Source organism: Chelonoidis abingdonii, chromosome 11, assembly GCF_003597395.2.
Source record: "Chelonoidis abingdonii isolate Lonesome George chromosome 11, CheloAbing_2.0, whole genome shotgun sequence".
NCBI lineage: Eukaryota > Metazoa > Chordata > Testudines > Testudinidae > Chelonoidis > Chelonoidis abingdonii.
Window position 1 is genome coordinate 16,168,407 of NC_133779.1, and position 10,829 is coordinate 16,179,235.

Genomic DNA, 10,829 nt, shown 5'->3' on the forward strand with positions numbered 1-10,829 from the left:
CCCCACAGCCCTCCCAGGCCCCCCCAAGCCCAACACCCCATATGCAGATCCCCAGACTCCACAGCCCCCCCAGGTCCTCCCAGGCTCCCAACACCCCTCCCCACAGCCCACAGCCCTCCCAGGCCCAATGCCTCCTTGGCAGCCCCCCACAACCCCCCCACAGCTGCCAGGTTCCCAACAGACTCCCCTGCACGCCCAGCCCCTCCCTCCAGCTCCCCACACCCAGCCCCCGAGCCCCTTTCCCCCAAACAAACCGTAACACCTCCCGACCCAGCACTGCCCCCTGCGGCCCCTAACAGCCCCCCTTGGGGTCCTGCCCCATTACCCCTGCCCCCCAGACAGCCAGTCCTCGCCCTGGGGCCAGATCAGGGCTTGGGGCCCCTAGTTACCCTCTCCCCAGTGGGGCCCATGTGACCCCCCCACCCCTTGCTCCCCCCAGCTGCAGCCCCAGAGCCCCAGGCTCACGTTGACGGTGTATTGGGAGACGTCGGTCATGATGACGTTGGAATATTTCTTCCTCTGCTCTGTGTAAAGAGACGGGCAAATTATAACGGGGGATGGGGCAGGGGCCTGTCCCCTCTAGGGGGCGCTGGCCCCGATCCAGCCCCAGGGCAGGGACAGTCTGGCTCAGGGGGCAGGGAATGGGGCAGGGCCCTGTCCCCTTTAGGGGGCACTAGCCCTGATCCAGCCCCAGGACAGGGACTGGCTGGCTCAGTGGGGCAGGGAATGGGGCAGGGGCCTGTCCCCTCTAGGGGGCACCAGCTCCAATCTGGTCCCAGGGCAGGGACTGGCTGGCTCAGGGGGGCAGGGAACGGGGCACGGGGCCTGTCCCCTCTAGGGGGCACTAGCCCTGATCCAGCCCCAGGGCAGGGACTGGCTGGCTCGGGGGGCAGGGAATGGGGCAGGGGCCTGTCCCCTCTAGGGGGCGCCGTAACGGGGTGGGGACGGACTGGCTCGGGGGGCAGGGAATGGGGCAGGGGCCTGTCCCCTCTAGGGGGCACAAGCACAAATCAAGCCCCAGGGCAGGGACTGGCTGGCTCGGGGGGCAGGGAATGGGGCAGGGGCCTGTCCCCTCTAGGGGGCGCCGGCTCCAATCTGGCCCCAGGGCAGGGAGTGACTTTCCCAGTGTGGCCTGGGGAAACCAGTCTGGTGGCTGCGGCTGGGGATTAGCAGGGACTCCCGCCCCCAACTTCTTTGGCTCCAACCAGGGGCCTGATCTGTTTCTCTTTCGGTTTCCCTCTTTGGGTGGGGTGAGGGAGGGGGCAGGTCTTGGTGATCAGACCAGAGGGGAGGGGAGGGAGAGATACACCCTCGGGTGGGGGAGGCAGTTTCTGCTGATCAGACCAGAGGAGAAGTGGGGGAGGGGAGATACACCCTGGGGAGGGAGGGGGTTCTGCTGATGACGCCAGAGGGGAAGTGGGGGGGGGGAGAGATACACCCTGGGGAGGGAGGGGGATATAACCTGGGAGGGAGACACACCCTGGGGCCGGGGGGGGAGAGGTTCTGCTGATGACGCGGGGGGAGAGATGCACGCGGGGGAGGGGGTCAGGCACTTTGTTTCCTTTTGGGCTGTTGCCTGGTTGGCCTCTGGACTGCGCCACCCTGCACCGGAGGAAATGCAGCAACTGCAGCCAGCGCGGGGGGTGCATGAGACCCTACAATAACACCACCCCATGGACGAGCCCCCCCCCCCAGCAGAGACCCGACAATAACACCTGGGCTCAGCAAAGACCCGACAATAACGCCACAGCTCAGCGGAGACTCTACAATAACACCAGGGCTCAGCAGAGACCCTACAATAACACCGGGGCTCAGCAGAGACCCGACAATAACACCCCGACTCAGCAGAGACCCGACAATAACAAATGAACACACCTGACTCCTCTGCCCAGTAGAGAGACCCTATGACAACACAGCAGCTCACCAAAGACCTGCGAGAGACCCTACAATAATAACACGGCCCAGCTGCTCTCCCCCCCACCCCCAGTCCTCCCCGTGCCCCCATCAGAGACTCACCATAGATCTCCCTGGCGCTGGACTTGGAGACCTCACTGCGGAGAGCGGGAAGGAGAACGAGAAAGTTAAACAGGAGAAGAGAGCCAGGGCCTGGCAACAGGGAGAGCAGATTGCTGGGGTCCTGCTCCTGTCCCGGAGCCAGGGAGAGAACCCAAGAGTCCTGGCTCCCAGCCCCCGTCTCTAACCACTAGATCCCACTTCCCTCCCAGGGCCAGGGAGAGAACCCAGGAGTCCTGTCTCCCTGTCTCCTACCCCCCTGCTCTAACCACTAGATCCCACTCCCCTCCCACAGCCAGGGAGAGAACCCAGGAGTTCTGGCTCCCTGTCTCCCACCCCCCTGCTCTAACCACTAGCCCCCACTCCCCTCCCAGAGCCAGGGAGAGAACCCAGGAGTCCTGGCTCCCCACCCCGTACTCACCTGCCTGAGGAGCTCATGGTGTTGACAGAATCCACAATTCACACCTCACCTTGAGGGTTCAAAGATAGTGAGAGAATCATTGACAGAGTCTGGGGGTGGCACAATCCCTCCCTGCAGAGCCGGAGATAGAACCCAGGCGTCCTGGCTCCCAGCCCCTCTCTGCTCTAACCACTAGATCCCACTCCCCTCCCAGAGCCGGGGATAGTACCCAGGAGTCCTGGCCACCAGCCCCTCTCTGCTCTAACCACTAGATACCACTCCCCTCCCAGAACCAGGGGAAGAACCCAGGAGTCCTGGCCACCAGCCCCTCCCCACTCCAACCACTAGATCCCACTCCCCTCCCAGAGCCCGGGGGAGAACCCCAGGAGTCCTGGCTCCCAGCTCCCCCGCTCTAACCATTAGATCCCACTCTCCTCCCAGAGTTGCGGGGAGAACCCAGGCGTCCTGGCTCCCGCTCTAACCACTAGATTCCACTCCCCTCCCAGATCCGGGAGGAGAACCCAGGAGTCCTGGCCACCAGCCCCTCCCCACTGTAACCACTAGATACCACTCCCCTTCCAGAGCCGGGGGGAGAACCCAGGAGTCCAGGCTCCCAGCCTCCCCCTGCTCTAACCACTCGCCTCCCCTCCCAGAGCTGGGAGAGAACCCAGGCGTCCGGGACGGGCCTCTACCTCGCCTCCCATTTGCCCCGCAAGCAACTAGTCTGTTTATCAAGGGTGTGGAAACAGACTATTTCCCACCCCCCCAAACTCCCACATCCATGAGGGGGATCCCCACTCCCCAAGGGGCTGTCCCCCCCAACCTCCCATTCCAGCCGCCCCCGCCCCACATCCCCTCCCCAGACCAAGGCCAACCCAGGAGCCTGGCAATATTGACTCAGGCCTGATAACCTGCAATTCCCTGGCATGGGGCCCCTCCAGTCTGTCCCCCCCACACTTACCCAATCTCTCACCGGCTATTCAGAACTTGCCCCCCCAGGGCTGCGAGAAAGAGGCATCTCAAGTGTGTGTGGAGAGAGATACTGACAAGGGGAGGGGTCCACCCCTCAGTCCCACCAGATCCAGCTCTTAGGTGTCCAGGGAACCGTCCTTTCCCCTCTGTCACCTGGGCACAGGTGTGTGGCGCGATCCCGAGCAGCCACGCCCGCATCATACCTGGGCAGGTAACCATGGGCCCCGCCCCCCAGCCTTCCACTCCCTCCCTCCCTGCACCAGCTGCTCAACCAGCTGTGAAGGTGCAAAATAACAACCCCTCATCCCTAGTGGTTAGAGCAAGGGGGGCTGGGAGCCAGGACTCCTGGGTTCTCTCCCCGGCTCAGGGAGGGGAGCGTTTTCTAGTGGTTAGAGTGGGGGGGGCTGGGAGCCAGGACTCCTGGGTTCACTCCCCAGCTCTGGGAGGGGAGTGGGGTCTAGTGGTTAGAACAGGGAGGGCCTGGGAGCCAGGACACCTGGGTTCTCCCCCCAGCTCTGGGAGGGGAGAGGGGTCTGGTGGTTAGAGCAGGGGGCTGGTGGCTCAGGGACAGACTAGGCTGCAGTGACGGGGCTAGAACAGGCTCCCGTGTGTCTCGCTGGCAGAGCCAGAACCCAGCGCTGGGTGCGTCCCGTGCCGGGGCCCAGAGGGGGAAATACCGGCCCAGCAAGTCAGTCACCACGGCCTGGGGTGCAGCCGCCTCTGGGGTGGGGCAGAGGGGCTGTTCATACAGGGCCCCCTTGCCTAGTACTGACTCCCAGTGCCCCCTGCTGACTCCCCCCCCGTCTGCTCCCGGCGCCCCCTGCTCTGCTCTGCTCCCCGCAGCCTGACCCCCTGCCCCTCCCCCTGCAGCCCGGCACCCACCGCTGACCCCCTGCCCCGATCCCTGCAGCCCAGCGCCCCCCACTGACTCCACAGCCCAGCACCCCCTGCTGACCCCACGCCCTGCAGCCTGGCGCCCCCTGCTGACCTCCCCCCCGTCCCACTCCCTGCAGCTGGGGTCACAGTGACCAGGCAGCTCTGGCTGGGACTGGTTGAACCAGGATCGAATTCCCACGGAGCCGGAGCCGGACCAGGGAGAACAATGGAGGGAAACGAGAGCCCAGCTCAGGCTGGGGGGGAACCAACCTGGGCCAGCGCCACCCATGGTTCTTTCCTTTCTCTGGGAGGGGAGTGGGGTCTAGTGGTTAGAGCGGGGGCGGGGTTTGGGAGCCAGGACTCCTGGGTTCTCTCCCCGGCTCTGGGACGAGAGTGGGGTCTAGTGGGTGAGAGCAGCAGGGGCTGGGTGTCAGGACGCCTGGGTTCTATGGTGGTGTCTTGCAGTGGGGCTGCTTCAGCTCCATCTGAGACATCTCAGAGCTGGGGGGCAGGAGGGAGCCAGAATGGGCGTGGTGGCAAAGGGTGGATCCGGCCAGCTCGGGAGTTTACATCCAGGCGCGGCAGGTTCAAGGCTAGATCAGCTGGAGCTGACCTGGGTGAGGAGCCTGCGTGTGTTTGTTCTGGGGGCCTGGCCACTGGTTTGGCAACACCTTTGGGCAGGGAGCCTACTCATGGTGGGGGCTGGGAGCCAGGACTCCTGGGTTCTTCCCCCTGATCTGGGAGGGGAAGAGAGGGGAACCAGGGCTCCTGGGTGTGACGGTGGCTAACCAGGTGGCTTATGGCCTCATTTGAGCACTGCCACATTCATTGCTCGAAACCCGGCTGTTTGGCCTGGGCGATGGCCCCGTTAAGGTGGGTCCTGGACTTATCCCAGCGCGTTTAGACTCCATAAAATGCTGCATGGCTGGGGCCCATCGAGCCTGCTGGCCCAAGCTCCCTCCCTGGGAGAACCTGGCCCGCCGGGGAGCAAACAGCACCTGCCCCCCAGTGAATTTATGGCCCCGGGGGGGCAGGCCCGCCCAGCAGCTGTGAATGGGGCCCCATGCAGCCCCCAGCATGGGTGGAAAGCCCCGCCACACCCAGGCCCAGGCTACGTGCAAGCAGGCTCGGCTCCCTAGGCTGCAATTCAGGAAGGCCATAAAAGCCACGGGCCCGAGAATGGCCGATCCTTCGCTCACTGCTCTTTGGACTCTTGTGGGAACTGGATGCCGAGACCCCTGCCCCCCCCTCAACAGACATTCAGCGCCGCCCCCCCTGCAGCGAGACTGTCCCCTTTGGGAACCACGGACAGAACCAGCTGGGTGGACACGTCGCTGGCTTGACCCAGCCAATAACTCTTTGCTTTGTCCCCCTCATTAAATCCACAGGGCGTTTGCTGGTGGTGCTGATTTTGCGTTAAAACGCCCCAGGCTCAGGGCCTGATCTCTCGGGCTCTGGGAGCGACCTGAATAGTCTAGGCTCATTGGGCCAAGTGGCTGTGGATCACTTAGTCCAGGTGGCCAGCCCGCCCGGAGCACCCTCAGGGATGGCCGGGAGTTCGCCCTGGGTGCTGGGCAGGGGGGAATTCAAGCCTCAGCCACACCCCTGGCTTTGGGGTCTCTGCCCTGCTTCTTGGCCAGCCCGAGCCTCTTGGTGCCCGGCCTCCCTTGCTTCAGACCCAAGCCTGGAACCGCTCGCTGTTCGCTCCTTTCAGCACCGGTTTCTCCCTGCCCAGTGGGTCAAGAGGGGGGATATTCTCCACCTCCAAGTGATGAGGAGTCTGTAACAGCCTCTGTATAAGGAGAGATTCATAAGACGGGGACTTTTCACCTTGGAAAAGAGAAGACAAAGGGGGGATATGATGGAGGTCTATAAAATCACGAGTGGTGCAGAGAAAGTAAATCAGGATGTGTTATTTACTCCTTCCCATAACACAAGAACTAGGGGTCAGCCGACAAAATGAACAGGCAGCAGGTTTAAAACAAATAAAAGGACATTCTTCTTCACACAACGCACAGTTAACCTGTGGAACTCACTGCCACAGGATGCTGTGAAAGCCAAGACACTAACAGGGTTCAAAAAGGAACTAGATAAGTTCCTGGAGGACAGGTCCATCAGTGGCTATTAGCCAGGCTGGGCAGGGATGGTGTCTCTACCTCTGTTTGCCAGAAGCTGGGAAGGGGTGACAGCGGATGGATCACTGGATGATTCCCTGTTCTGTTCATTCCCTCTGGGGCACCTGGCATTGGCCACTCTCAGGAGACAGGAGACCAGGCTAGATGGACCTTTGGTCTGACCCAGTCTGGCCGCTCTGATGTGTGTCTATGAAGTTCTGGGTGCAGATCAAAGCCACGAAATTCCAGGGCTGCAGAGGGCACCTGCAGGGAGGAATGGGTTGAGTTGACCCAAGAGGCGATTTTATACTGTTCATAAACACCTGCACAGGGAGAAAATACCCCAGGTCTAAGAGCTGTTTCACCTCGCCGTGAAAAGCAGGACCTGTCCCACCTCCAAATCAGGCACCGGTTCGCATGGCGCCCAGCTGCCCTGGTGGTGACCTCGGAGCCAGATCAGCAGCCTGCCCCAGGAGATGTTTGTCAGAGGCACCTGCCACCGCAGGAAGTTGCTGTGATGCGTTTATGAGCCTGTCCCGTGCCTCGGTTTCCCTCTCAGCTTTGCACAGCGGTTAACGCAGCAGCGGGAAGGGAGCCAGCTGGCACACAAGTGGGGCACAGGATGTGGGTGTGATGCCTGGCCGGCTGGGAGCAACGAAGAACCAGGTGACACCGTCCCAACTTGACCAAGCAGAGCTGCTGGCGGGAGGAAAGGTTCAGCCGCTGGGGAGCCATGACAAATTTTGGGGGCTCACGTGGGGGTAGGAGTCCTAGAGACATTGGGCCAGGAGGAAGCATGATGGGTGGATGCACCAGGGCAAGACCACGGAAACCCGTATTGTCCTGACAGGCACATGTCCAACCTGGTCTTAAAACCCTCCAGCACTGGGGACGCCAGGTAAACTGGGCCAGAGTTGGTCCGAATATCGCCCTGGCTGCAAACTCCTGCTTCCTTCTTCTCGGCCCCGGCTGGACACGGAACAATCATCGTTCTTCCAATTCTGAGATCCCCCCTCGCCGTTCTCACATCCGCCCCTCAGCCTTCTCCAGCTCCGTGCCCGAGTCCTGCACCCGTCTCCCAGAGCGCGGCTCGGAAGGGGGTGGTTTTTCCGGGGAGACGCCAGGAACCGACACTTGCATCAGCGAAAAAATAGTGCCAATTTCCCAAGAGGCGGAGCCGGAAAACGGCAGCTGGGGATGGTGGTGATCTGTGTTTGAATCATTATAAAGCTTTTGGCCTCTCACCCGCCCCCCCTTAAATAATTATTGCAGCCCCCTCATTCTTCCCCCCAGACTCCTGGGTTCTCTCCCCAGACCTGGGTGGAGAGTGGGGTCTAGTGGTTAGAGCAAGGGGGCTGGGAGCCAGGACTCCTGGGTTCTCTCCCTGGCTCGGGGGAGTGGGCACGTGGATATGTCTCAGTTTCTTCCCCCAGAGGTGCCAGCCGCTCCAGGGCCCGCGGGCGCTCCCCTGTGCCCCAGCCTACCAGTAAGGGTTATACGCTTCGGTGGGCTTGTGGGGGAGCACTCGGAGCAGCCCCACACCAATGCCCCCTGTGTCTCCCCCTCTTGGAAGTAGCAGGTGCTGCGGAACAGACTCATTTCAGAGGCCCCAGCCCCAGATGCCCAAACTGGGGTAAAGCAGCAGCCTGATGTGAGAGACTCCTTGGAGAAGAGTCACGGTCGGCTTGTATCGGCCCCCACAGGGAAGCCCCCCGACAGGGCCCAGAGACCCTTTCATCCTCCATAACCAGGCCTGGGCTGCAGGGAAGCCGGCTGCTGGAATCAGCTGACACCAGCCATCTTTAAAGGAAGCCACAGAGGGGCACAGCACCTCTGCGACACCCCGTTATCCACCCATCCCCCCTCCCCGGCTCACCAAGCCCTTTAAAAACCACACCACCAGGGAGCGGGACAGGCTTTAAAATCTTTTTTTTTTTTTTTTTTGTTAAGTTTTCATTTTTGTAAGATTTTTGTTTTTCTAGCCCTGTGCTTTAAAGATCTGCAGCCGAGCTGCTAAAATAAACAAATACAATATATAGAATTTCCTTTGCGTATTGCACACGTCGTATCTTTCGGGGAGGCGGGGAGCGCTGTATAGAAAATACTTTCCTTTATATACAGATATGTTCACAGGGGTGGCGTGGGGGGAGCGGCTGCATATAAATTGGGGAGGGGGACCCCCTCTGCAAAGTTCATGGCAATTTTTATTTTGCCGAGAGACCAGGCGGGCGGGGAAAGATGGTTGCATGACCTGGGAAAAATGTGGGATGCCCTCAATTTTGGGAAGTGTTTTTTTGCTGAGGGGGCAAATTAGTTGCATGGCACAGAATTTTGGGGTCCCCTGTGAGTTTTGGGGGGATTTTGAAAGAAGGGGGAATCAGTTTCAGGCCCTGGATGAATTTGGGGGGCACTGAGGGAGGGAGAAATCAGTTGCATGGCACTGAGAATTTTGGGGTTCCCCATGGGAATTTGGGGAGGATTCTGAACTGAGGGTAAGGGCATGGAAAGTTGAGATTCCCCTACAACTTTCAGGGGGACATTTCAGCAGGAGGTGTGGCATGGCACAAATTTGGGGTCCCCTCTTAAATTGTGGGGGGACACTTTCTAGGAAGCCATATTCTGGGGCCAAACGCACAATTCCGTTTGCATGGCAGTTTTTAAAGAGATCCTGAACCCCACTTTTTTTGTACTTGCATCTGTGCAAAGTGCCCCCCTCCCCACCCCTTGAAGGGGTGGACAAGCAGTGCTTGGGGCCCATTAAGGAAGGGGGCAGAAAACTGGGATGTGAAGCCCCCCACACCCACAGCACGTTTTTTTGTGGGGTGAAGCAGCGGCTTGGTTCTGAGATCCACGCCCGCCCCCCACACATTGGGGGGCAGCAGGATCTGCAATGCCCTTTGTCTTACCTGAACCCCACAATCCTGGGAGCACCCCCACAAGCTGGGGAGTTTGGCAAAGCCAGGAATCCCCAATATCCCCTTCGGTCTGTACGTATCGAAGGGGATATTGGGGAGCTGGGGGCACCCCCCCACTTTGGTCATGTGGTTATTTGGTGCCTGCTCCCCCAAATCTACAATGGAAGAAGCCCTTAAGAGGAAGAATTGGGAGGCACCACCCATTCCCCGCCATCCACATGGTTTGGCCCAGATACTGCAACAGGGGCAGGGAAGTGACTATAAAATCCCGCCCCCTTTTAACACTAAGATTCCGAGGGGGTGGAGCCAAGGCAGGAATGTGGGGCAGAACAGCAGATGGGCCCTGCCCCCTTCGGACCCAAGCAGTGCACACTGGAGACGCTCCAATGGGGCTGTGTATTCGGGGGTCCCCTCCCCGACATCCCCCTACTGGGCCCCTCTGGGGGCTGACCCTAAAGTAGCCCTCCTTGGACACCCCCCCCATTTCTCCCCAGGGGCCCCCCAAAATACTGGCATAGCCCCCCTTCCTGCTGCCCCCCGCCTCCTCTGTCTGCCAGCCCCGTACGCCCCTCCCCTAACAGCCCCCCTTTGGCTGGCGTTTTCCCTGTCGGGGGCGGGTGGGCAGGTGAGAGATCCTTGGCATCCACAGGGGGTGGCGTGGGGCAGAAACAAAGCTGCCAGGTGGGAAGGAAATTAATGTTCTGGGATTTGTTTAGCTGCTGGGGGGGCGGGGGAATGGAAGGGTCTGGTAAAAAGGGGGGGGGCGTTGCAAGTATCCCCATCTCGGCTACACTCCATGGTCAACGGGCGGGGGGGAGAATCATTTGGTTTGCTGAACTTGGAGATTACGGGGGTAACGGGTGGGGGGGAGGAGGGGTTAAGGCCGACGGCCCTGCCGCCCAGCCCCCCGAAGGTCTGTGACTGAGGAAGGGGGCAGTGTGGGAATCGTGGTCCCGTCCCCCACTCAGTACTGACAACTGGGAGCACTATAACAAGCACAGGAATTTGTCAAGACCAAAATAAATAAATATGATTGTTCCAGGGAGGGGGGCTGAGGGTTTCGGGGGCGGGGGTTGGTCTGATGAGCAGGTGGGCTCAGATAACCTTTCCTCTGGGGGAGGTTGTTGGGGGAGGGTTTATCAGGGAGGACCTGTTTGAGGGGTAGGCGTAGAGGGGCTGTGGTCCTGCTCTGTGTGGGGAGGGAGGGGCTTATTCTGTCCCATAGACTCCCCCTCCCATGGCAAACCTTGACTGGGGGAGCTGGTCTGGAGTGTGGGGCCCTGGGAACTGGGGTGGACTCCCCTGCCCGCCGGGGGATCGACTGGAGAGTTGCTGGATGACCGGATCAAAGGCCGGGCGTTCTAGCGCGTTCATGTTCTGCTTTGCAGTGCGCTGGTTATCGGCCTTCAGGTCCGAAGGCCTGGGGCAAGAGGAGGGGTAGTGTCTGACTGAGCCCCCCAGGACCATCTGCCCTCGGTGTCCCGCTCCTCCTTCTCGTTTGCCCCCCCCGAGGCCATCTGCCCTGCAAGATAGGTCCCA

At 60.8% G+C, this 10,829-nt stretch overlaps 1 protein-coding gene across 1 annotated transcript in view; it reads right to left on the bottom strand.

Moving 5' to 3' along the window:
• The window catches only part of EPS8L1 (EPS8 signaling adaptor L1), a 16,690-nt gene extending 13,133 nt beyond the window's left edge, over positions 1–3,557 (bottom strand). Inside the window, exons 1-4 of the mRNA XM_075070529.1 lie at positions 3,375–3,557; positions 2,435–2,483; positions 2,017–2,051; positions 466–524 (exon numbers count right to left, since the gene is read on the bottom strand). Coding sequence (XP_074926630.1) covers positions 466–524; positions 2,017–2,051; positions 2,435–2,451 — 111 coding nt within the window. The 5' untranslated portion in view covers positions 2,452–2,483; positions 3,375–3,557. The remainder of the gene's footprint in view (positions 1–465; positions 525–2,016; positions 2,052–2,434; positions 2,484–3,374) is intronic.
• Between the last annotated feature and the right edge of the window lie 7,272 nt (positions 3,558–10,829).